Source organism: Accipiter gentilis, chromosome 10, assembly GCF_929443795.1.
Source record: "Accipiter gentilis chromosome 10, bAccGen1.1, whole genome shotgun sequence".
In the NCBI taxonomy this organism is placed as follows: Eukaryota; Metazoa; Chordata; class Aves; order Accipitriformes; family Accipitridae; genus Astur; species Astur gentilis.
This window is the reverse complement of record NC_064889.1, coordinates 26289313-26313336: the sequence shown is the minus strand read 5'-3', so window position 1 is coordinate 26313336 and position 24024 is coordinate 26289313. Positions and strand designations below refer to the sequence as shown.

The 24024-nt window shown below is 67.2% G+C and overlaps 3 protein-coding genes across 8 annotated transcripts in view; 1 reads left to right on the top strand and 2 right to left on the bottom strand.

Annotated features, from left to right (window-relative positions):
- PPIP5K1 (diphosphoinositol pentakisphosphate kinase 1) overlaps nt 1-1862 on the bottom strand; it is a 53696-nt gene extending 51834 nt beyond the window's left edge. For all 6 annotated transcript variants that reach the window (XM_049813067.1, XM_049813062.1, XM_049813064.1 and 3 more), the window contains exon 1: nt 1795-1862. The gene's annotated coding sequence lies outside the window, so the exon portion shown is untranslated. The remainder of the gene's footprint in view (nt 1-1794) is intronic.
- An 800-nt stretch (nt 1863-2662) lies between these two features.
- CKMT1A (creatine kinase, mitochondrial 1A) lies at nt 2663-12696 on the top strand. Its single transcript, XM_049813077.1, has 9 exons — nt 2663-2998; nt 8552-8750; nt 9191-9286; nt 9405-9626; nt 10159-10244; nt 11298-11421; nt 11603-11737; nt 12099-12224; nt 12446-12696. Exons 1-9 carry the CDS (start codon nt 2850-2852, stop codon nt 12560-12562), a joined length of 1254 nt encoding a protein of 417 aa, XP_049669034.1. The 5' UTR covers nt 2663-2849; the 3' UTR covers nt 12563-12696.
- A 363-nt stretch (nt 12697-13059) lies between these two features.
- Nucleotides 13060-23703, bottom strand: STRC (stereocilin). The gene is made up of 25 exons (XM_049812592.1): nt 23067-23703; nt 22968-22992; nt 21281-22541; nt 20865-20927; nt 20616-20732; nt 20096-20268; nt 19610-19796; nt 19159-19274; nt 18864-18996; nt 18388-18570; nt 18183-18221; nt 17715-18002; nt 17581-17639; nt 17233-17353; nt 17063-17154; nt 16529-16664; nt 16252-16451; nt 16099-16189; nt 15589-15757; nt 15186-15355; nt 14695-14850; nt 14173-14623; nt 13975-14072; nt 13618-13765; nt 13060-13154 (listed from the first exon to the last, which is right to left on the bottom strand). The coding sequence occupies exons 1-25, from the start codon at nt 23701-23703 to the stop codon at nt 13081-13083; spliced, it is 5187 nt and encodes a 1728-aa protein (XP_049668549.1). The 3' UTR covers nt 13060-13080.
- Nucleotides 23704-24024: the final 321 nt, after the last annotated feature.

Here is a 24024-nt window from a genome sequence, read left to right as displayed (position 1 = left end):
CCTCTAGGAGCAGAGACCAGGCCTGCACACACCAGGGAGGGTTAGGCAGGAGGCCCAAGAAGCGCAGGGTACCACTGCATGCAGACAGGCTGCAAGGATGGTTAGCTTATGGACCCACAGCCTGATTTAAGCCAGGTCAAGTATCTATAGGATTGTAACCTTTAAGAATACACATAGCTGGCATTTTAAAATACTAATGTGGGCACTGTCTTGTTGAACTACCTGAAACTGCTGTGGGCATTAAAAACAAACAAACAACCCAAACAAACAAAAAATACCCTACCCAGAAAGTTTAGGCCTTTATCAGTGAAGTACCTTTGCAGGCATGACCAGTGAAGTACCTCTGCCCGAAGAGTTACCCCATTGTCACAAGGACTATTTGTATTAGGGTTAATTACATACTTACATACAAAAGGTGAAAGCTGTACTCTTATCATAGATGCTTAATTGCTTCCAAAGAAAAAGAACACCTATTCCAGAGTTAATAATTAAAAACTATTTGGACTTGGCATATCAAAGAAAGCTCTGTATGTTCTACTGACGGAGAAGTTCAATGTGTTCACAACCAGGAAGCTAAAGACAAGCTTCTCAACGTAGTTCTGTCTGTTCAAGCAGCACTGTCTGCAACTCCAAACCTATCAACATCTTCAAACCCAGAGAGAGTACAGCAATGGTGGAAACATTTCATGTTTCCTGACCAGCAGCTCCTTCTGCTAGACAACACTGTTTGCAAATTTGGTGAAAACCTCTTGGCCTATCACTTCTACATTTGAGCAAGTGTTATCTTGCTCACAGAGCAACTGTAGCAGTAAGATCAATTCTTGTCTTAGATTTCTTTTAACAAGATTTTTTAATGAGATTTATGAGATTGTTAAGTGTGAAACTTCACAGCGTCAGGATTTCTCTGGGACTGTAACAGTTAATAAAGGTTTATTACCGAACGAACCCCTGCCGCTCTCCCCTTCCCTCGCACCCCGGGCGCGGTGCAGACGCGAACCCCAACGCTTTCCCGAAGGCTTCCCGGCGGGAGGCCGGGGGCGGCGGCTGCTCCTCCGGCGGCAGCTGCCGGGGCCCGGCCCGGGCAGAGCGGCGCTGCCGCAAGCAGCCAAGCGCCCGGCGAGCCGCCCGGGCGCCGAGGGGACGCACCGGCGCCGCTGGGCCGGGCGGCACCGACACGGGCGCGGGCACGGGCAGTCGTCGACGAGCCGGGCCCAGCAGCGGCGCGGCCGCCCGCCCGCTCCCCCCGACAGCCCGCAGCGTCCGGGAGGGGCTGCCGCGCCCGCTCAGCCGTGGCAGGGCCGGGCCACGGTCCCGCCCGCCGCCCCGCCGGCCCTCCCGGGCCGAGCCCCGCCGCAGCGCCGCGTACGGCGCACGGCCCGGCCCGCCGCGCCCTCCGCCCAGCGGCGGCTCCCGCGCCGCGCTCGGTGCTGGGGGGGGCGACAGGCCGCGCCAGGGGAGCCCGGGCACCTCGGGCCCGAGAGACCCGGGCGGGTGGCGCGGAGCGGCGGGGCCGGGCCGGCCGCGGCAGGCCCACCCCGGGGAGCCGGGCCGCGCCTCGCCAGGGGGCCGCCGCTGCCACCCACCCGGCGATCCCCGACAGTCGCCCGACGAGCCGGGCCCAACAGCGGCGCGGCCGCCCCCCCCCGCCTTTGCTTCGCTTCCCTGGCCCGGCACCCCCCGCCCCCGCCCCGGGCTCGGGCCCGGGTCCGGGCCCGGCGCACCGGGGACGCCCCGGCACCCCGCCGGCGGCAGCAGGGGGCGCCACGCCGGGCGCCGCCATTTCCCTCCGCTCACCTGCGGCCTCCGAGCGCACCCTGCGCTGCCGGCGCGGCCGCCGGCCAATCACGACCTGCTGACGGCCGCACCCAGCCAATCGGGGGGGAGGGGGGCGGGCCGGGCGGGCCCCAGGCGGGCGCGGCGTAGCGGCCCCTGGCGGCGGCGGGGGCCGCTGCGGGGCCGGGCGTGCCGCGTGCACGTGGGGCGCGGGCCCAGCACCGGGCACCGGCGGCGCCGCCGGATCCCGCGTTACCACGGCAACCGCGCCGCGCGGGCCGCCCCCGCCCCGCGAGACCCCGGTCAGGGAGGCGCGACGGTGCCGGGAGGTCGCTCCCGGCGCGCCGGAGAAGCCGGGCGGCGCGCCCCAGGCAGCGCCCGCCGCCCCTCCCGTCCCGCGGGGTCTGCGGCGGCGGAACGCGGCGTGCTCCCTGCCCCGCCGGTGCGGCCCCGCCGGAGCCGCGGGCACGGGCTGGGCGGGCGGACCGGCCTGTCCCGGCGTGCGGGGCCAGCGGAGGGAGCGCCCGGCGCCGGGCAGCGGCACGGAGCGCGGCGGGAGGGCCGGCGACCGCCGCCCGCGCCATGCCGGGCCGCCGCGACCCGGCCTCCGGCCGCCGCGACCCATCCCGGGCCGCTTCCCATGCGCCGCTCCGGGGAGCCGCGTCCACCGCTCCCGCGGTCCGCGCCCCGCCACTCCCGGCTCCAGGTGCGCGGACTTTGCCCCGGCCGCACCCTCGCCGCCGCGGGCCGCGCCGTGCCGTGCCGTGCCGTGCCGTGCCGTGCCGTGCCGTGGGGCCAGGGGCCCGGGGCCCGGGCGCAGCCGCCCCTCCGGCGCTGTCCGGCGCGCGGTGCTGAAGGCGGCGGCGGTTGCGGCCCCCGTGCGGCGGGCGGGGCGTGGCGGGGCGGGGCGGCCGAGCAGGTGGCGGTGCCGTTGCGGCCCCCCCCGTGCCCGGCCGGCTCCCCGCCCCCCGCGCACCCTGCCGCCGCTGCCGTTCCCATTCCCGTTCCCGTTCCCATTCCCATCACGTCCGCCTCCCGGTCCCTCCGCGCTCGCTCCGCCGCGCCGCCGCTCCGCGATGGCCAGCACCTTTGCTCGCGCCCTCTCCGCCCGCCGCTCCGCCGGCCTCCTGGCCATGGTGGGCGCCGGCTCCCTCGCCGCCGGCTTCCTGCTCGCCCGGGACACGGTCAGCGCGGGCGACCGGCAGCGGCGGCGCTACCCGCCCAGGTACCGGGCGCGGGCGGCGGGGGCGCACGGGCGGGGGGCGGCGGGCGGGGGCCGGTCCCTGCGGCACCGGCACTGGGGAGGGCGCGGGGCTGCCCCCGAGCTCCAGCCGGGGCCGGGCTCCCGGGGCGGCTCGTGGGGCCGGCGGGGCCGGACGCTGCTTGTCCGGGGGGCTGGGGTGACCGGGACGCCCAGGAACCGGGCCGTGTTGGACGGAGCCGCCCCGCCTCGGGCCGCCGGCGCCGCGGGCCCCGCCGGTCCCGCGCCCAAGGGCCCCGGCGCCGCCGCGGCGGGGCCTCCGCGCCCGGCCGGGCCTCCCCGAGGGCCGGGCGGCCCCGACCGCCGCGCCGGGGGCTCTGGGCGCGGACCCGCGGGGGGCGGCGGGGCGCGGAGCCTGGCTCGCCGGGGCTACGCCGGGCCCTCTCGCGCCGGCCGGGTGGCCGGGGGGTTCCTGCCGCGGGCCCCACGCTGAGCCGGGGCCGTGCGGGCTGCGGGGTCCTCCACGGGCGCATTCCCGTGCCCGGGGGCCGGCGTCCCTCCGGCGGCCGTCCGAGCAGGGAGTCGCGGGTCTGCCCCCGGCCCTGTGGCGGTCGCGGAGCGCCGGGACGCGCCGCTGCGCCGCCAGCCCGGGGCAGGCGGGAGCGGCAGGGGGACGGGGACAAGTGCTTGCCGGCAGGGCTGGGGTCTGGGGGGAACTTCTCGCGGCTGCCGGGGGGGGCGGGGGGCTGCCGGGGAGACGTGGCAGCATCCCCGGGCCAGCCAGCACCCGTGAGGACGTGCCCCAGGCTCGGCCCAGTTGCCGCAGGAGCCGGGAAGACTTGCCAATGTCCTGGTGGGAACAGGACGGAGCAAAAGGGTTCATTTTCTCCTCCTGGCGCAACACCCAGGAGCTCCGTCTGCAAGAGCCGGTGTCAGAGCAGAGACAGAGGCTCCTCGGCAGCCCCTGGGGGCTGGCGGCAGCTCCTGGCCCGACCCCATCTGGCTGTACCAGCCTTCCCATGTGCCTGCCTTCAGGACAGGGACTTCTGTATTTAAAAGAAAAGGTTCCCTGGCAGGTCCTCGCTCTTCCATCTTAAGAGAGAACTGGGGGGGCCCGCAGGTGCTGGGCAGACAGCCCACAGCCTGCGGGTAAATTTTAGATGAAGTTGAGCCCTGAGATGTGCAACCAGGACTTCTGGGAGGTGGGCACGGAGCCGAGCCAGGCCAGACGGGCATATGCATGGCCGTGGCCTGGCTTAGGGGTGCTTTTGGGGTAATGCTGGCTCTGCGAGAGCCGCTGGCCCTATTTTCACAACCTGTGCCTGATCCCTTAAGCCAGATAAGTGTCACAGCTGCAGAGCGGTGCTAAGGTTCAAGCTCCAGCTCGGAAGGTCTCATGTCACTGCCCCTTTGAACTGCTCTTTGCCAAGGGCTACCCTGGGGAGCCCGGCCAGGCCCCAAGAGGGCCAGGCACTTTGCTGCTGCAGGTGGAGGCATTACCGCTGCTCCACTCACCGCCACTCGCCATAGCAAAAAGGAAGCGGGGACTCTGAGACCAGGAGAGGTGGAGGCAGGTCCTGCCTGGCACCCACGCTGCCTCACCCTAAGGAGCATGGAGGGCCAAGGTGAAAGATGGGGGCTGGAGGCAGGAGCTGCCTGTGCCTCACAAGGACCAGGCAGGGTAGGGACAGGGCCGGGGGGGAGAGGGATGTGGTGGCCACCGGCCGGTCCTTCTGCCTTGCACTGGCACCAGCTCCTTGGCCTGGAACAGCTCAGAGGCAGCTCGGGAAAGCAAGGAGCAGGTTTTCCTCCCCATCCTGATGCCAGCAGAGACTGTGCACAGTGAAGGAGCGGAGTGGGGAAAGAGGCAGCACATACTGCTCCGAACACATGCAGCTGCTGTGATCCCTGCACCAAACAACATGCAGTTAGAGAGTGGCACTGCGCTGCATTGCAGGCTGAGAGCCCTGCTAGTGCAGAAAGCTGTGTGCCAAGAGCCAGCGGCTGGGGCTCAGACATGCTGGATCAGGCCACAGAAACAAGGGGACAGAAATGGAGTGAGTTTGAAGAATGATAAAGGCTGGATGTTATTGTTTATTCACCTCCTAAGAGGGTTGTATTTTCAAGCTTTCTGAACAACTGCAGGGCCACAGACATCAGGTCTTCACCGAGTAAGGATGGTGGGGGAAAGACACCGGGACCTGTGAGACCTGCTGGCTGGCGTGAGAAAGGCAGGCACTCTGCTCGTGTCCTGCTCCTGCAGGCAAGGGCACCGGGACCTGGGGAGACCTGGCCTGTCCTTGCTAAACCTGGGCACACAAGTGTCCCCTTGCACACACAAAACACCAGCTGTGTCCTTGTTGTGGCTAGGGGCAGGGGCCACACTGGCCGTGCTGCAAAGGCATTGCTGTGGCAGGATCGGTGGCTGGGGAAAAACAGCAGGTCAGAATGTTGATTCTGAAAACAGGGATGGGGCTAGGGGACATCAAGGTGCCATCTGTGGGAAGGAGGGGGCTGAAGTGAGTCTGGAGGAGGGGATAAAATCAAGGTAGGGGATCTGGCTGAGAAGCTCTAAAATGAGCTTCCTGGGAGGGTCTGTTCAGCTGGGAATGGTTTTGTGACAGAGCTGACACTTGAAAAGAGCCTGGACAAAGCCCCAGGGGTGAGCTGCAGCATCCCACTCTGCGGGGGCAAGTCAAGCTGCCTGGGGATTTTGCTCCTTTAGTCTTTAAGTTAAATAACAAGAAACATTGGCAACAGCCTTGAAGGATCCGAGTGGCACTCCACTCCGCCGCAGTGCAAATGGCCATGCTGGGGGGGGCACCGCCCCCCCCCCCAGGGGAGATGTGGGCACCGGTGTGCCTGCTGCCAAGGCGGAGTCCCACATAAGGCGCGGCGCCACGTTTGGATGGTCACGCTGGGGCTCCCTGCCAAAGCATCTCCACACAAAGCCCAAGCCCCCTCCTCCCTGCGTAAACAAGCCGCATGCTCCGCTGCCTGCAGCAACCTGCTGGCACACAGCTCCTCCTGCCCGCCGCCACCGCACAGGGTCCGCACCGCTCGCCCCACGCACACCCACGCCTCTCCAGAGGCCTTGTGCGGTAGGCCCTGCCGCCAGCGTGGGCACCCGCAGTGCCGGTGACGCCAGGAAGGGCGCTGGAGGCTGCTGGATTAGCGGTGAAGAGCCGCAGAGAGACACGACAGGCGGCTGCTCCCAGAGAGGCTGTCCAGTCAGTACATGGACTTATAATACCTGCCAGGTGCTTGCCAGGTCTCCTCCCAGGTGAAGCACCTCCTGGTGCGAGGGCAGAGAGGGCAGTTGCTGCAGGCAGCTGCACCCCGAGGTCACAGGCAGGACAGCAGCGCTGAGCTGCCTCATGGGACAGTGCGGGTGGTAGCGAAGAGCCTGCGCTGAGTCGCGCTCCTGGCAGACATCCACCTTCCACTGAAGACACTTCCAGCCTCTGCGGCCAGGGGGGAGCCCACCCTATCACTCAGCGCCGTGGCACTAGGAACAAAATATGGTGCTGAAAGGGTCATGATTTTAAAACCAGCTTTGGGGACCAAGACAAAGGCACCAAGGCAGCCTGAGTAAGGCCAAGCGCAGTGTCACCTTCATGCTTGTGGTAAAGGACACCTGGACACCCCGGAGAGCGCGGTGGGGGCGGTTCTGGGGGAGGGTGCATTTGGACCATGAGCTAAATCAGCACTGCAGCAGGCACAGACCCTGCAGGCAGAGACAGGAGTCTCAGGGTTTTGGACTCTGAATGCCTCAGTGAAGGTATGGACTGCCCATAGGAGACAGCATGCTTAAACCTACAGCAATCTTCTGCTTACTGGAAGTTAGCTTGCTTCCCTTAGCACCCTTTGCTGGCTCTCTGGATGTAGTCTGCTGCCACCAGGGTGGAAAGCTCAGCAGGCTGTGGTCCTGGCGCACCAGGCAGCACTGGCCATGCTGGGGGCAGAGGAAAAACCTGTCCAAGTGTCCTATTCTGATCAGCAGATGCTTTTTATGAGACTTTGTCTCCCTGGGGAGACGTGGGTCAGTAGCCAGCTGACAGCAGGGGCAGGAGCAGAGGGGGAGGCTGCAGCAGGCTGCATCCCATATACAACGGGTCAGCCTCTGAACTGGAGCATCTCAACACAGCACAGATATGTGTGTGGGCTGGGGGAGCAGCCCTCAGCCTCCACAGCCTGGGAAGAGTTCCTGCCTGAAGCAAATGCCTCCTTGCACCGGTCCAGGCTAGAGCCGCCAGTGCTCCCCTACGCAGAGCAGAAAATGTAAGCCCTACCTCCCTTTATTTCTGCAAAGCACAGGAAGCCACAAGCAGTAGCCAAGCTGTAGGCGAAGGGCCAACGCACATTCCTTGGCCTGCAGACACAGGGGAGGAGGTGGCAGCAGTGACAGCACTCTGCATTGCAGTATGGGGGCCGGGTGCTGACAGCTGGACCCAGCACCCTGTGTGGACGCTCAGCCCAGGAGCAGGACCTGAGCACCAGGAGGGTGACAGGAATTGCTGCTGGTGATGGCGGCTGGCTGTTGCTCCCACCAACCTGGACCTGCACTAACCCCAGCACCTCTGCTCCCACATGGACCTCCCCTGCAAGTTGTGCCACCCCCAAGGCAGCACCCCTCCAGGGAGGGGAGACAGGCATCCCCAGGGCTGCAGGACCCCCTCCAGCCACCAGCCAGGTGTTCTGAGCTGATAAGGGCCAGTCGTGTCCCACTAAGGCAACCGGAGGCACCACCTCCCAGCAGGAGGGATTTGTCCAAGGAGAGCATTGTTGGGGTCCTGCCCTGCCAGTCTCCCGTGTGAGTGCAGAACAAGCACAAAGCCTGACTAAAGTGGGAATGAGGTCAGGGGACGGCCTCCCACTAAGCTGATTAGAGGAAAGCATCCCCCTAATACAATAAACTGCGTCAGAGCAGTGCGGTTCCCACCGGCTGCAGATCGGGGTCAGCCGATCTCCTGCCTTGCGGCATCCAGGGGGTGGAGGGACAGGGGTCAGGGTGCCTGGCTGCGGCCCAGGGATCAGACACACCAGGGCCCCCGCAGGCAGCATGCCCTGCTTCCCCCACTCACTGCACAGGCAGACCCCAGAGTGCTGGGCAGAAGGGGCAGCGGGAGCAGCCACCCTCCATTTGGGCTGGTGTCGGGGCAGCCCCAGGGAGAAGGGGAGCGAGGCCCCCCCCTCCGCGGCCCGGGTGCTCTGGCAGCTCAGCGCAAAGGCTCCCACCAGCTGCCTGTGCACTGGGGCTGACGTGGCTGCTGCCGCTTGCCCGGTATGGGGCTGATAAGGAGCCGCACCCTAACAACTAGTCCAGATTTGGTCATGCATTCTTGTCCTTGTGGCAATGTCAGCCCTCAGCTCAGGCTGCTCTCTGCCCTCGCTGTGTGATGCCCATAACTGCTTTCCCACTCCTGGCTGGCCTTTGCTGGTGTGGACAAGCAGAGCAGCTTGACGTCCCTCCCCAGAGCTTCCCTGCCCATGCCTGTCCTGAGGGTCTCTGTGGGGCAAGGGCACGAGTGCTGGGGTCCATGTCCCCAAAGGACTCATCGGTCTCTCTTCCCACAGCGCTGAGTACCCAGACTTGCGGAAGCACAACAACTGCATGGCCAGCAACCTGACACCAGCCATCTATGCCAGGCTCTGTGACAAAGCAACCCCAAATGGCTGGACCTTGGACCAGTGCATCCAGACGGGTGTCGACAACCCCGGCCACCCCTTCATCAAAACTGTGGGCATGGTAGCTGGAGATGAAGAAACCTATGAGGTGAGTGGTGGCCGGAGCCCTGCCATGCTCCAGGCTCTCCAGGGTGCCTGCAGCAGCCAGAGGAGTGCTGGTACCTGCAGGACATCCAGCAGCCTGGCATGTTACTGGCCACCTCCTCCTGCCCAGCCTGGGCAGCTGGAGAGGCCCCTTGGCTGGCCCCAGCATGTCCCTGTGGGACACAGGGCTCCTTCAGAGCAGCTGTTCTAGAGCCCTGCACCTCCTCCTCCTCCTCCTTGCCCCTGAACCCCCCACTTGCCCAGGCAGTCTCAGCCCCATGGATTGCTATTGCATTGGAGGATGCACAGTGGCCCCCAGCCACACTCTGCAGCCCCCCTGCTGCCACATCCCCCACACTGGCAGCAGGACTGTGCCAAGCTTGTGGCAGGGGCTTTGTTGGGCGCTGGGTCTGCAGTGCTGCACATCTTACCATTTGCTTCCAGGTGTTTGCTGACCTGTTTGACCCTGTGATTCAGGAGCGGCACAACGGATACAATCCCCGCACCATGAAGCATGTCACAGACCTGGATGCCACCAAGGTGTGCAAGCCAGGCAGTGGTGCTGCACATGGGGCCCCTTCCCCAGGCCTCAGGGGACAGGGCCCCTGCCAGCACCAGTGCCGACCCATAAGCACACCATGGCTCCTGTCTGTTCCAGATAAAGTTTGGCCACTTTGATGAGCGCTACGTGCTCTCGTCCCGGGTCCGGACTGGGCGCAGCATCCGCGGGCTGAGCCTGCCACCAGCCTGCACCCGTGCTGAGCGGCGAGAGGTGGAGAAGGTGGCCGTGGAGGCACTGAATGGCCTCACTGGAGATCTAGCAGGCCGGTACTACCGCCTCAGTGAGATGACGGAGAAGGAGCAACAGCAGCTTATTGACGTGAGTCAGTGCAGCTCCTGGCCAGCCACCGTGGGTGCCCACAGAGCGGAACCCCTTCCCCGGCATTGCCTCTCCGGGAGGCTGTATCCTCCTTTCCCAGCCCTGCCGCCTTGTGGGACCAGGACCCCCTTCCCCAGTGAGGCCACGCTGCAGTGCAGAGGGTGCTCACGGTGCTGCTCAGCCCTCCCGAGCCAGGGGAGGATGGAGCTTGCTGAACACATCCCCAGCAGCTCACAGCCCCCTCTGGCCCTTGCCCCATGTCCCTGCCTGTGCCCAGGGGAAGGCAGGCTTGTAGGACATGGCCCATGCCCCACCAGCCCCTGGTACAGGGTGGGCTGTGCACCAGCAGCCTTCTGCCTCCCTGGCCAGGAAGGTAGGGACTCCTGCACACAGGTGGAGATGGCAAGTGAGCTTGCCCTCCCTGGGACAGCTGTGGTGCATCACCTACATGGCAAGCTGGGACCAGTGAGACAGGGTGCCCTGGCACCAGCCATGCAGCCCTGGCGAGCCCACACACTCTGCCTCCCTCCAGGACCACTTCCTCTTCGACAAGCCGGTGTCCCCGCTCCTGACGGCAGCAGGAATGGCCCGGGACTGGCCCGACGCCCGAGGGATCTGGTGAGGATCTGCCCCGGCATCAGGGAGTCAGGAGGGCAGAAAGGCAGGGGATGCTTCTTCTCCATTTGGCTTCCCCAGCCCCACCACCCGCATTCCCCCGTGCTCACTGCACCACAGACACCAGCACATGTGGCACCAGCGCCCCGGGCTGTGCTCATCCTGGGCTCTGTGGCCTGACCTGAGACCCCCTTGTGCACTGCAGTCAGCAGCCAGACACTCCATACACAAACTACAGTGTCCTCCTAAGAACTGGGACTTTGACGCCCACCCCTGCTGTCGATCATGCCCGCTCTCACCATCCTGCAGCACCTTGCACTCTAGGCTGCCAAAAACCTGCAACTGCCTTCTGCTCCCCAGGCAATCCCCAGCACTCCTCCTAGTTCTCTGCACACTCTACGTGCCCCCAGACTCACCCCGCCATGACTGCATCTTACTGCTCCCTCCCAGCATCTCTGCAGAGCATGCAGCATCCCACGCAGCATCCCACGCAGCATCCCACGTGCCTGCAGAGTGACAGCCGGCACATGCACTCACTCGCCCACACCACCCTCGCTGGCACGGCAGCTTTGTAGCAGCCTCATGGAAAACACCTCCACAGCACACCTGGTCCCCAGCTCCAGCAGACCCCTAACCTAGCACCCCAACATGCACCCCATGCCTCACAGCCCCCTCCTGCTGCCTGCATGGTGCAGGAGCTGTGCTGCTGTCCCCAATCTAGGCAGGGTTGCCACCACTCTGGCACTGTGCTGCTCCTCCTGCAGTGCTTGCCTGTGCCCACGGCACTGGAGCCAGCACCCGTTGCCCGCAGCGGCTCATGTGGATGAACACTGGCCCATCTCCAGGTGCATCTCCTGGCTGTCTGCCTTGCTGCCAGGCTGTGCTTTGGCAATGTACTCCCAGCCATGGGCGCAGGCAGAGCACTGGAGCCGTGGGGCAGCACTGGCCCCATGGTCACAGGGGCAGAAGGGGCATGGCCAGGGCTGGCATGGGTGGCTGGGTGGGCACAGGGCCTCTGCTGGCCACCAGCGCAGCCCAACACTGCCCTGTCCCTAGGCACAACAATGAGAAGACCTTCCTGATCTGGATCAATGAGGAGGACCACACACGCATCATCTCCATGGAGAAGGGTGGCAACATGAAGCGTGTCTTCGAGCGTTTCTGTCGGGGCCTGAAGGAGGTGAGTGTCCACCAGCCCCTGCTGCGCCAGCCCCGTGGACAGGCAGATAGGTGGACAGGGGCAAGCAGGGCCACTGCGGGGCTGGCCCTCTGTGCTTGGCCAGGGCTGGGTGGTGCTGCCATGCCAAGAGCTGGGCACCCCATGGCTGGGGGCTGAACAGCTCCTTGTGCCTCTAACCCAGGTGGAGCGGCTAATCCAGGAGCGAGGCTGGGAGTTCATGTGGAATGAGCGGCTGGGTTACATCCTGACCTGCCCCTCCAACCTGGGCACTGGGCTGCGAGCAGGAGTCCACATCAAGCTGCCGCTGCTCAGCAAGGTATTACCATGGCCAGTTTTGTGGGGACCCAGGCCAGGGCTGTGGGGAGCCTTGGCTGCCAGGGCACAGGGAGCCCAGCCATGCGAGAGGTGCAGTACTGCGTGGCACCTGGCCCTGGACCTCGCTCAGGTTCCCCTGGGAAGCGTATGGTCCAGCCTCCGCCTGCATCCACAACTGGAGGGGCCAGGGACCCAGGTGTTAACCTGGTTCTGCTCAGGGCAGGGCTCCCTGTGGGGATTATGAGTCTGCTGACGGAGTCCCATGAGCAGCGGGAGGGCTGCCCCAGGGAACAGTTGGGAGCAGAGCTCTGGCTCCCTTGCCGATGGTCCCACTGAGCACTGACATCTTCTCTGGGCACCAGGACAGCCGCTTCCCTAAGATCCTGGAGAACCTCCGGCTACAGAAGCGTGGGACGGGTGGTGTGGACACCGCGGCTACTGGCAGCGTCTTTGACATCTCCAACCTGGACCGGCTGGGGAAGTCAGAGGTGGGTGCTGGGCAGAGCTGCTTTTGGGGAGGGATGTTCTGGAGTGCATGTGCCTGACAGGCCTGCAACACCCAAACAGCTCTGGGGCCGTGTGCTGGGACCAGCACATGGGTGCTGGGAATGGCAGCGCCTTCCCTTCATGCAGTGGGGCCAGCCAGGTGCCTTGCTGGCACGGCTCCCAGAACAGCCCCCAAGTCAGGACGTGTGTGCTTCTGGTGCAGGTGGAGCTGGTGCAGCTGGTGATAGATGGTGTGAATTACCTGATTGACTGTGAGCGGCGGCTGGAGAAGGGGCAGGACATCCGTATCCCCTCCCCGGTGCCACAGTTCCGGCACTGAGCTGGACCAAGGTAGCGCCAGCCCCACGGGACCCAGCTCCCCCCATAGCTTACACAATCTCTGTGCCCAGCATGTCGCTGTGTCCTGTTACCTGCAACGCGCCAGGCCAGACCCCATAAACATGCGCTGCTGTAGCCGTGGCTCAGTCTCCTCCTTACCCCAGCACCCACCACCCCACCGATCTCCCCAGTGACCTGTGTCCCTGCAGAGAGGCACCCACCCGGGTCTGGGTTTCCTGTGCCTTCCCTGAGCAGCCCTCCCCGGGATTTCCCTGAGCCACTGCTTCCCTGAGGAAAGGGCTTGAGGGGCTGCTGGGGCTGCCATGGTCTGAGGGCCCACAAGGGACTGTGTGTGGGTAAGGAGCTGGGGCTGGGGGGCATCTTCCTGCAGGGTGCCCAGGAGCTGCTGGGACAGTCAAAGCCAGGCAGGGAAAGGTGCTCTGGGGCCATGTGTCACTGCAGGCAGCCAGGGAGCAGAGCTCGTTGCTTATGCCCATCACAAGTTTATTACTGGGATGCTCACAGAAAGCAGCGGGTCAGGCAGAGGAGGAGAACCAAGCTGAAGCCAGACTGGGGCCTGGCTCCACTCCTGCCTGCCGGAGAGAAAGCACTGTCAGTGCTGAGCATGCCAGCACCAGCACTCCATGGAAGGGCTCACGTGCCAGGAGCCCTCACAGAGCTCGCAAATGCGCACACAACCCCCCATGTGCACAGTTCTGGGCAGGGACAGCACCCTCTGCTGCTGCCCCCAGAGCTGCTGTTCATGACACGGATTTAGGGCAGGGGGCAGCAGCAGGGAGGACTCCGGGCAGAGGTGGGATGGGACTCGGCCGAGAGGGAGTATGAGCTGGGCAGGAAGCCAGGCCAGCGTCCCCATGGGGTAGCGCTGCAGGCTCTGGGGCCAAACCCCTGCACAACCTGAGCCCTCCCAGCATCCCAGGGTGCCCATGCTGAGCCTGGTGGTGCAGAGCACGGACAAGGGGCGACCAGGCAGACCTGCCCACGGCAGGCAGGCGGGGTGCTGCATGGGGACAGAAGCCACCCAGCCACTCTCACCTTCGCCGTCCTGGGCAGCCTGTCCCTCATGCTGAGCACTGGCCAGGGCCTGGCGCTGGGCGCTGCTGAGCCACTGGCGCTGCCCCAGGGTGACAGCCGCGGCCTGGGTGCTGGAGAGGGTGCGCAGCTGAGCTGGGCCAAACACCACCTGCGGGGAGAGGGCAGCCAGCCATGGCGATGCCCTGCACCAGCTCCTCAGTGCAGCCAGGACACATCCCACGCCCATGCCTCAGTGTCTGGCTTAGGGGGTGTCCCACCACCCTGGCCCAGCCAGGAATCCCCCTTCCCCTGCATGCAGGGGGACAGTCCCATGCGTGCCCCAGCTAAGTGTGCCAGTGGACGATGCCAGGAACTCACTGCGAACTTGGGTGCCGGGACAGCAGCGATGGCCTGGGGCGTGAGGGCCCAGATCTGCTCAGGGACCAGCGCAGAGAGGACGATGTCGGGGAGCCCAGCTAGGTCACAGAGGGCAGGGTCAGGATGCTGTCCCTGGGCACAGGAGACAGCAGGGCAGGCAGCAGCAACCGCAGGGCATGGCCCCGTCCCAGCCCTCACCTGCCAGCGTCCCGACCTCTGCGAAGATTTCGGGTCCCCAGGTGGCAGCCGGGCCGAAGGCAGCACTGGAGGTCAGGCGGGCGGCCAGCACCTCCGCCTGCTGCTCCGTGCAGCGCAGGCTCAGCGAGCCCAGGAAAGGAGCAGCTTTGCTGTGGGGAGCAGGCAGCATCGGGTGGCCATGTGCTGGGCCCAGCACTGCTGTCTGTACCGAGGCAGCGGGTGGTGCCCGCTCCTCCCCTCTTGGTCCCCAGCCGGGGCTTGGCCCCCGACCGGGGCTTGGCCCACACTCCCTGTGGGCATACACCCACCTGAGCTCCCGGCTGTCCAGGCCCCGCAGCTCAGCCGCTGACAGCCCACAGATCAGGTGCCCCAGTGCCACCAGCTCAGGCAGCCCCAGGTCCTGGGCGCTCACCCCACGCTGCCGCAGGAAGGTGGACACCACGGCCCGCATCTGGGGGAAAGCCCATCATGGAGACGATCCACCCCCTGTCCCCGCCCCCGCCCCTGCCCCCAGGGCTTCACCTGCTCGGGTGACCAGCCGTCCAGCTCCCCCAGGGCAGAGAGGGCCCCCCAATCAGGAAGCAGCAGCTCCCGCAGCTCCGGCTCGCCCAGCTGGGTGGCCAGCCGGCCCAGGTGCAAGGTCTGGGCTGGCTCCAGCGCCCCGGTGCTGCCCCACAGCTGCAGCACCAGCAGCTCCACGAGTTGCCGGCAGCCCCCAACCCAGCGCTGCCAGGCAGCACCAGCATAGCCCCCCCACAGACAGCCCCCCAAGGCCAGCACAGCCCCCCAAGGACAACCCCCACAAGGCCAGCACAGCCCGCCCACAGGCAGCCCCCCAAGGCCACCAAAGCCCCCCCAAGGACATTCCCCCCCCCCGGCCAGCACAGCTCCCCACATCCAGCACCTCCCCGTCAGGGCCAGCACAGCCCACCCAGCCCGGCAGAACCCCACCACCCCCACCAGCACGGCCCCCCATGTGCCTTCCCCCCAACCCTGTCCATGTCCCCCCTCACCCGCCGGGCCTGGCCCAGGGCAGCCTGGAGCTGGTCGGGGCGCAGTGCCGTGTCCTGGCTGAGCAGCCCCAGGCAGCCCTCCAGCTGCTGGGGGGCCATGGCGGCCAGCTGGGCTGCACTCCACACCGCAGGGAAGGTGGCACGCACGTCGGCACAGCTGGGCACGGGGGCTGCAGAGCTGGCCTGAGCAGGCTGGCCCCAGCACGAGGGGGACACACCAGCCGGGGAGGAGTCTGCATGGGGACACTGGGCACTGGGGACATAGGGCCAGCCCAGGGAGGGAACAGCATGGGGAACATGGGCAGCAGGGGCACAAAGTGTGTGGGCAGGCCATGGGAGGGCACCAGGGACAGGAGGTGCACAAGCGGGGACAGGGCTGAGGGGGGGTAGTGCACAGTCTCACCTCGCTCCCCTGGCCTGGCAGCTGCCACCAGCGGGGCCACCAGCACTTCCTGCGGGCTGGGACCCTCACCCAGGGTGCCAGGGGGGTGGCAGAGGCGTCCCAGCTTGCTCTGCTCCCAGTCCCGCTGGCTCTGCAGCAGCTGCTCCACCGTGTCTCTGCTCAGCAAGTCCTGGGACAGCATTGGGAGGACATGGAGAGAGGGACCAGGACAGACCCCACCAGCAGAAAGGCCCAGGGGAGCAGCAAGGATGGCACAGCCACAGGGGTGAGAGTGCTGATGGGTTGGCTGGCACAGCCACAAGGATGGGGCATCGGCAGAGACACCACAGCCACAAGGGTGGGACACCATTGGGGATGGCACAGCCACAAGGATGTGGTACTGGTGAGGACAGCACAGCCGGGGGATGGGGCACAGGTGGGGATGGCACAGCTCCAGGACCAGGTCGAGGGGCTGGTGCCTGTCCAGCCATGGGGCAGTGAGGTGGAAGTAGGATGGGACATGGTGCTCACCCGGGGGATGGCACGCAGGCTCTCGAGGGGCAGCAGGAAGACCAGGCGCCCCAGCTGCTGCAGGGTGGGCAGGCGCCAGCCTGGCGGGGTCCTGCAGGAGCGGGCGTCAAGGTGGCACTGGCAGGGCCCTGTGCCCCCCTGGCCACCACCTACCCCAGCGCCTGCTCCGACAGCAGCAGCCGCCCCAGCTCGGCACCCGCCTCCACGGCCAGGCAGGTGTCCTGCAGGTCCCCCAGCCGTGGCAGCAGGCTCTGGGGCTGGACACGGGCCAAGGTCTCCCGGCCCAGGAACCCCACCAGTGGGCCCAGCTGGTCCAGGGCCTCCCCACCCAGCTCTGTCCCTGCTGGGAGCCGCTGCAGGAGGGAGAGCAGAGGAGTGAGGGCAGGTGGCTGCATCTCCCTGCGCCCCGTGCTAGGCTCCCTGCCCTTACCAAGGAGCGCAGGGCCCCACGGGCCAGGGCTGCCCGGCGGGTAGCCGGCAGGGCCAGCAGGCTGCAGGGCTGGCGGATTGCATGGTCCAGAACCAGCCGCATCATGGCATCAGGCAGCATCTCCACCAGCTTTGCCCTGCAGGAACCAGAGCACAGCTGGGCACTGCAGGGCAAGGGGCTGCTCTGCCCAGGGATGAATGGGGCACTAAGCCCCATCCTGTAGACCCCCTCTCATAGCAGGGGTGCCCAGGCACCAGGCAGGACCTGGCCCTAGGGCTGCCCCCAGGGAGGACCAGGGGCTGGGGGTGCCCAGGAGGGCAGTGGTGCCTGCTGAGGTCTCCTGCCACCAGTCCCTGCTTCACATGCAGGGGCAGCAGGGCAGGGAGGCTTACTGGCCCCTTGGAGACACAAGGATGGTGATGGGCCCAAAGAGGGGGCTGTAGGCCAGCAGGCAGTGCTTTCCCCACTGCGGAAAAGGGGCAATGAGAGCAGAAAGGGCCCTGCATGCCAGGGCCAGCTGCTCCTGACACCTACGGCAACTCCATGAGGAACCGAGGTCCCAGCCATGCCATCTCCTCCTCGGAGAGCGCAGGACGCCTGAGCACCTCCTCCTGCACGCAGCGCCTCTGGGGACACCATGCTTTGAGTGCAGGACAGGGACAGGCTGCCTGCAAGCCACAGGGGTTGCGGAGCCTCCTCCTTACCAGGCTGGCAGGCAGGGAGCGAGGCTGCACATAGAGGGTCCGGAGAGTCCCCAGGAAATCCTCCCGGCCCAGCTCCTGCAGCACCATGCAGCTCATGCCCACCACCAGTGAGCCCAGGGCACTGTAGGATGACAGCGTTAGACCCTGTTGGGACTTCACCACCCCCAGCCCCATAGAGACCCGCTCAACCCTACCCAGGGCCCTGCCAAGGCTCCCGCCTCCTGCCCAGGGCATCCAGCCCTCTCCCAGCTCCATTCCCTCTGTGGGACCCCAGAGGCTGCTCCCAGACGTCCCCATCCCCATGCCCCAGCTGGTGCCCGTTGGTCAGCCTGGGTGGGCTGCTCTCACCCAGCAGTGTGGTGGCTGCGGTTAGCGCTGGCTCCCACCTCCCTCCAGAGGAGCTGGGCCTGTTGGGGGGGGACAGCTGTGGGAGGCACAGGGGGGCAGCACCTTCCCCCACAGCCCTGTGCCCAGCCTCTGACCTGCTGCGGGGACCAGGGCAAGTTCAGGTCCCACAGAGCCCCCCGCAAAGCCTGGGCACCACGACGCAGGAGCTGGAGGGGTAGCAGGGGCAGGAGGCAGTGGGGCCAGCCGTCCGGAGGCTGCAGAGCCTGCAGCAGGGATGCCGTCTGCGCCGCTGAGAGCAGGGGTAGGGCTGGCCCCAGGCATGCGCAGCCTTGGACCCGGAGTGGGGCCAGGACAGCTGCCAGCAACGTGGGTCCCAGGCCTGGCAGGAGGGGACACAGCCTGGCTGCTTCCCCCGCTGCCACCTGCAGAGAAACGTGCTAGCCTTGCTCGGGCAGCTGTGCCACAGCAGGGCTGCACCTTGCACAGGGACCCTGAGGCAGCCCAGGCAGGCGTGGGTGTGTGAGATCTGGGGCTGCCCTCAGGCACCAGGGCAAAGCACCCGCAGCCCATCCTTTTCCTGCAGAGGCACCTCGGACACTCACATTGTCCCTCTGGACAGCCCATGAAAGCAGGAAGGATGCCTGGGGGCAGGACAAGGCAGTGGTGGTCAGCAGTGACAGCATAGCCCTGGCAGGGGCAGGGCGCGAGGCTCAGAGGCTGCCTGGCTGCACTGCGCTGGACTCTCTGACAGTGCCCTGGGCTCGGGGACACCCCGGCCCAGGGTGTCTGCAGCCAAGCTGGACTCACCTGGGCACGTGTCAGCTGCATTGGCCGCAGCTGGGGCAGGAGGGCATTCAGCTGGGCAGCTGACAGGCGCTGCAGGAAGCCCACTCCCATCTCAGGGAGGACGCCCCTCCATGCTGGCAGCTCCCCAGGGCTCACCATGGCCAGGCTGGTGGAGCGCAGCAAGTCTGCCAGGGCGAGCATGACCTGTCAGCGCGGAGCAGGAGAGGCCATGAGCCCAGGGCTGGTGGGCAGCTTGCCCCAGACCCTGTCACAGGAGGAGCCACAGGGCAAAAGTGGAGCTGGTGCTGGTGCCTGGCCTGATGTGCTGCCTGACTGGGACCTGCTGCCCTGGCACCCCTATTCGTGCCGGCATGTTGTGGCCAGGCTCCTCCAGAGAGCAAGGGGATGGGAGCGGAGCCCCTCAGGTTGCCCATCCACAAGGTGCCCCTGGGGTGGCCTGGCACAGCCCACGCATCCCTCCTGGGGGGCTGGCTCACCCGCCCTTGCTGCTGTAGGGTCCCTGCGGCTGCACATGCCAGCAGGCTCTGCTCCACTGCCCCCCGGGGGTCCCGCAGCCATGCCAGGTCCTGCAGGTCCTCAGGGCTCAAGAAGCAGGCAAGGGCCCCCAGCCTGTACAGAAAAAGCCTGTTAGCGGGCAAGGGCAGCCCTGCCAGCACCCACCTCAGCCCCGCTCTGCAGCAAGGCCACGGCCTTCACAGCAGGACCAAGGCTCTGCACCAGCCCAGCCTGGGGCACGGCTGTGCCGCCACTGGCAGCCCCCATCACGCTCACCTGTGCCCGGGCTCGGGGCCAGCTGCATGGCTCCTGTTTGCCAGGCTGCCTGCTACATGGCGGCCCTGCACCAGCCCCAGCCGCAGCAGCTGCCAGCCATCCCCCAGTCCCCAGATCTGGGCAGGCAAAAGGTGAGACTTGGCTCTGGCCTCCTGAGCGGACCTGGGGCTCCCAGCCAGGGCTGTGGCTTCAGCATGCAGGGCCAAGGAAGGGCATACAGGGGTCCCAGCCAGGGGGGTGCAGGATCGAGGGTGCAGGATCAGGGGTGCAGGGTTGGGCAGGGTGAGATTCCCAGCTCGGGGGCACAGGGACCCCCGCCTGCTGTGGGCAGGGCCAAGGGTGCAGGGCTCCCAGCTTGCTGGGTGCAGGGCTGGGATCCCTGCCTGCTGTGGGTGAGGGCACACTGGCTGGGCAGAGCAGCCTGCGCGAGTGCCCGGGGCTCACATCCCACCTGCTGGGGAGTGAGCTGCAGGAAGCAGCTCAGCGGCAAGTGGGGCAGCAGCGGCAGGACGGCACGAAGGAAGCTGAGGGGCCATGTGGGCACAGCCCCGAGGAAAGGGGCCTGCAGCAGGCGCCTGGCAAAGGCGGCCTTCTGCCCCCGCGTCAGGTGGGCGCTGTGAGTCCGCAGGGCGGCGAGGCTGTGGGGACAGAGTGCTGGGACGCAGGTACAGAGAAACCTTCCAGGCCCGTACCATGAACCCACCTCAAAGGCATCCCAGACACCATCACCAAGCATGTGCCCCACAGAGCCCAAGACCCAGGGGCACTTAGAGGCCTTCTGCACAGCTATTGCATGGCCTGCTTGGGCTGGAGCTCTGCAGGGGACAGGGCACCATGGGGCTGGGCTGGGGTCTCTGCAAGCAATGGCAATGCAGGGCACAGGCTGGAGCTGGCCACACCATGCGTGCGGGCAACCCAGGCACCCAGTGCCGCTTACACGCTCTCGTTGGCCAGGAGGGCCGGCGGAAGCCTCGCAATGTCAGACACAGCCAGGAAGGGGATGAACTGCGACAGGCTGACAAACAGCTGGGGGGTGAGATGGGGCAATCCACGGAGCAGCAGCACGGCCAGCAACGGCAGCGCCTCCTCCCCGGACGTGGGTGACGGCACCTGCAAAGCTGCGTGAGCCCCAGCTCTGGCAGGACACAGCCCCGAGGAACCAGCGCAGGCCCAGTGCCGCCCAGCCGTGCCCCAAGAGAGCACCCCCATGCACGGGCTCTGCACGCCTGGGCTCTGCACACACACACCCTGGGCAGGGGCTCTGGAACCCCTCACACATGGGAGCTCTGGACTCCAGCAAGCACGGCCTCTCCACCTGCCCTGTGCAAGGTCTACACCCCTGTATGTGGCTGTACCCCCACATGGTGTGCGCCCCCCACACGTGGGCTCTTCCCCTCCCATCACACAGGCTCTGAAACCATGGCACATGGTCTCTGCACACCCTCCCCTCTAACCACCTCCCCGCGCAGCTGGTGCCAGGAGCGGTGCAACAGGGCCAGGAAGCGCTGCACAGCCTCGGGCCCCGCCGTGAGCAGCAGTCCCTGGAAGCTCTCCTCTGGCATCTGCAGATACTCCTGCGGGGAGGCCACAGCTCAGCACAACCAGCAGCAGGAACCCAGGCCATGGGAGTGCAAGGGGCAGGCAAGCCCTCTACTCCGCAGGATCTTGGGTGGGCTAGGAACCAGCCTGGCTGGGTAGGGCAATACCTGTGCCAGGATGTCCAAGGCAGGAGCACCCTCGCTGTCCTCGAGCAGGTCCCAGAGCACAGCCTGCAGGAGAGAGCAGGACTGCACTCCCTGTGTCCTGGCCCAGACCTTCCCCCAGAGCTCCTCGCCCAGTACCCCACAGTGGGTCCGGGGCAGCCTTGCTGTAGCTTCACCCCAAGCCACAGCCCTGACACCCCAATCCAGGACTGACCGTTCCCAGCCACTGGTGGCTGAGCAGACCGCATGCGCCGGTCCTGCTCCCACCATGGCTGGCACTGGACAGGGACCCCAGGACTGGGACCTGCACCCTGCCCAGACCCCGCAGTTGGCGGGAGGGGTTGCCAGGTCTGGCACCCTGACCCGGCGTCCCGCACGCAAGGAGGCCCTCCCTCGCCCCTCAGCCCTGCGCAACTTACACTAAAGCAGCTCAGCAGTTCCCTCTTGGCCGATGCCCTGTGCTCCCACCCCAGGTACCAGCCCACAGCTCGCAGGATGCCTCTAGATGCGTTCGCCCTGAGCAAACCCCAGAAGGATGTGTTGTCCAGGAGACTGGAGAGGAGGATGGCATTGCTCAGCTGCTCCCCAGCTGCCTGCCCAGCCTCCTCTCGTCTGGAGAGGGCCAGGCTCCGGTCAAGCAGGCGCAGGAGGTAGTTCACGTGGGGGGCCCAGCCTGGAGCCTCCTCCTGACACTGTGGGAGCTGTGAGGCCAGCCCCAGCAGGTAGGCAGCCGGGTCTGGGCAGAGGTCTGCAGCGTCCAGCTTGGGGTGCAGGGGCAGGAGCGCCAGGAGCTGCTTCAGCAGGCAGTGTCCCCCGGGCAGGGCGTCCTGGCAGTGCACCCCCACCACAGGCTGGGGATGCCCCAGCAGCTGCAGGAGGGAGGCATTGGTGCACACCAGCTCCTGGAAGCAGCTGGGAGGCACAGTCCTGCACAGCTCCAAGAGGCCAGTGTTCCCCCCTGCCCACAGGCTCTGGGCCCTGGAGCAGGGGTCTGTGCCCCCAGGCTCTGAGGCGCTGGGCATCTGTGCCTGGGGCTGGGGACCGCCACACAGCTGGGAGAGCCAGGCCCGGAGGTCAGTGGGCAGCAACTCGCGGCTCCCGCTGCCACAGAGCCGGGCGCCCCAGAGCACGCGGCTTCCCAGGAAGCAGTTCCAGGCGTCCTCCCAGCGCGCACCCAGTGGGCAGGCAGTGCGGCTGGGGGGCCGGGCCCCTGCCAGGCCTCGGGCCAGGTCGGCACAGAGCTGCTCCAGCAGGACCTGTTGGGGCCCAGGGGTCTCCCTCAAGGAGGTGTTGCTGCAGACAGTGCTGTTGAACTGGGCAGGGTAGCGCTCCCGACAGGCCTGGGCCCATGCTGAGCCTCCCTCACCCGCAGAGAGGTACCAGGCTGCATTGGAGCAGGCAGCTCCCAGGTTCCCCAGGCGCTGGCCGGAGGCCCGGGAGCTGTTGAAGAGGTTGCAGTAGAGGTAGACCGTGAAGTTGGAGACACCTGGCAGCCCGGGGACGCTGTCATTGCACACAGCCTCCAGAACAGGGGGCAGGAGCGAGGGCTGGCCATCGGGCACAGAAGCTGCTGCCCGGGGGACAGGCTGGAGGCAGCCGGGGAGGGGTGGCGGAGCGGGGAGCACCCCGGCCGCGAAGCCCAGGCCGCGGGCGTCCCAGCTGAGGTTGTGGTGGAAGCCCCTGGAGGGCAGAGACTGGATCAGTAACCACGCCGCCCGGGGCAGCCCCAGCACCGCTCTCCAACAGAGTTGCCCACTGCAGCCCTGTCCGCCTCGGAGGAACCCCTTGTCTGCGGGCCAGGTGCCCGCGTTGCCCGTCCCATCCCGGCCCGTGACCGGGGCGCCCAGCACGGTTCATGACCTGGCCCGGCCCGGCCCGCCCCGCCCCCAGGAGCGGCGGCTCCTGCCGTGCTGCCGGGCCGGCCGGGGCACAGGTCCGGAGCCGCCCCGGCGCAGCAGCCCCGCTCCTCTGTCCGTGCCCCGCGGCGGGCTCCTCCGGCGCCGGCCTGCAGCCCACCCCGCCGAGCCTCGGGCGGCCCCAGCGGGGCGGGGACCGGGCTCCCCGGCAGCGGCGGGAGCGGCGGGGCCGTGCGGCGGCCCGACTCACCAGAGCAGCAGCTGCGGGAGCGTCCCTGTGGGCGAGCGCGGCCGTCAGGCGGCGGCGGGGCACCGGGCACCGGGCGGGGGGGCCGGCGGCGCCGCTCACCTGCGCAGCGCCCGTCGCTGTCGGTGTGCGGGGCCCCCAGCGCCCGCGCCGCCGCCCGCAGCAGGGCGTCCCGCAGCCCCGGCGCGCTGCTCCGGAGGGGCCCGCACGGCCCAGGGCCCGCGTCCCGCTCCTCCGGCCCGGCCCGGCCCGCCGGCAGCTGCCGGCGCGGGCGGGGCACGGAGGGCGGCCCCCCGCCGGGGCGGCCCCGCAGCCCGCCCGGGAGGCCGAGGAGCGCGGCCCGGCGCCGGCGGCTCCGCGGCGGGAGCAGCAGCCGCGGCGGCCCCCGCGGCTCAGTCGCCAGCCCCGGGCCGGGCGGGAGGCCGGAGAGCTCGTCCGCGCCCCCACCGCCGCCCCGCGGGGTCGAGGCGGGCCCGCTCGCCGGCGGGGCCCCCGCGGCCTCCGGCGGGCTCTGCCCGGGGACCGGCGTCCCCCCGCGCCGCCGGGCTCCGGCTCGTGGGACGGGCGGGACGGCGCCGCTCGGTCGCGGTGCGGCCCGGGGCTGGAGGACGGACGCGAGGCGTCGGGCCACATCGCCGCTCCCGCCCGAGGCAGCTCCTGCGGGGAAGGTCCGGCTGGCCGGGATGCCACACGGCACGGCTCCCGCCAGCCGCCCGGGCCTCAGGGGCCCGACGAGCATCGCCCTCTGCAATGTCCCACTCTTCGGGAGCCCTGCCGCTCCCTGCACGGCTCCGCAGCGTGTCACCACCCGAGACCACCACCCACGTTTCCACAGCTGGCAGGACATACCCCCCCATATCCCCCCATGGCTGGACCACTGCAGGGGACCAGCCTGGCCCTTGACGCCCAGGTCTGCAGGGCAGCTCACACCCCGGGAGCGGGATCTTTGACCCCGGAGCCGTGCCCCACTCCCGGACAGGGGGCAGGGGCTGAGAGAGTGAGGCAGCCCCTCGAGCACGGCTCCATCGCAGTAGGGTCTGTGGTCCCGGAGGGTCGTGCT

Bases quoted from the DNA above. Each gene is read 5' to 3' on its own strand.
- CKMT1A (XM_049813077.1), top strand. From the start codon at position 2,850: ATGGCCAGCACCTTTGCTCGCGCCCTCTCCGCCCGCCGCTCCGCCGGC. The intron at 8,751-9,190 runs GTGAGTGGTGGC...ATTTGCTTCCAG, and splicing joins GAGATGAAGAAACCTATGAG to GTGTTTGCTGACCTGTTTGA. The intron at 11,738-12,098 runs GTATTACCATGG...TCTGGGCACCAG, and splicing joins AGCTGCCGCTGCTCAGCAAG to GACAGCCGCTTCCCTAAGAT.
- STRC (XM_049812592.1), bottom strand. From the start codon at position 23,703: ATGCTCGTCGGGCCCCTGAGGCCCGGGCGGCTGGCGGGAGCCGTGCCG. The intron at 22,993-23,066 runs GTGAGCGGCGCC...GCTCGCCCACAG, and splicing joins CAGCGACGGGCGCTGCGCAG to GGACGCTCCCGCAGCTGCTG. The intron at 18,997-19,158 runs GTGAGCGTGATG...TTTTCTGTACAG, and splicing joins GGCCCCGAGCCCGGGCACAG to GCTGGGGGCCCTTGCCTGCT.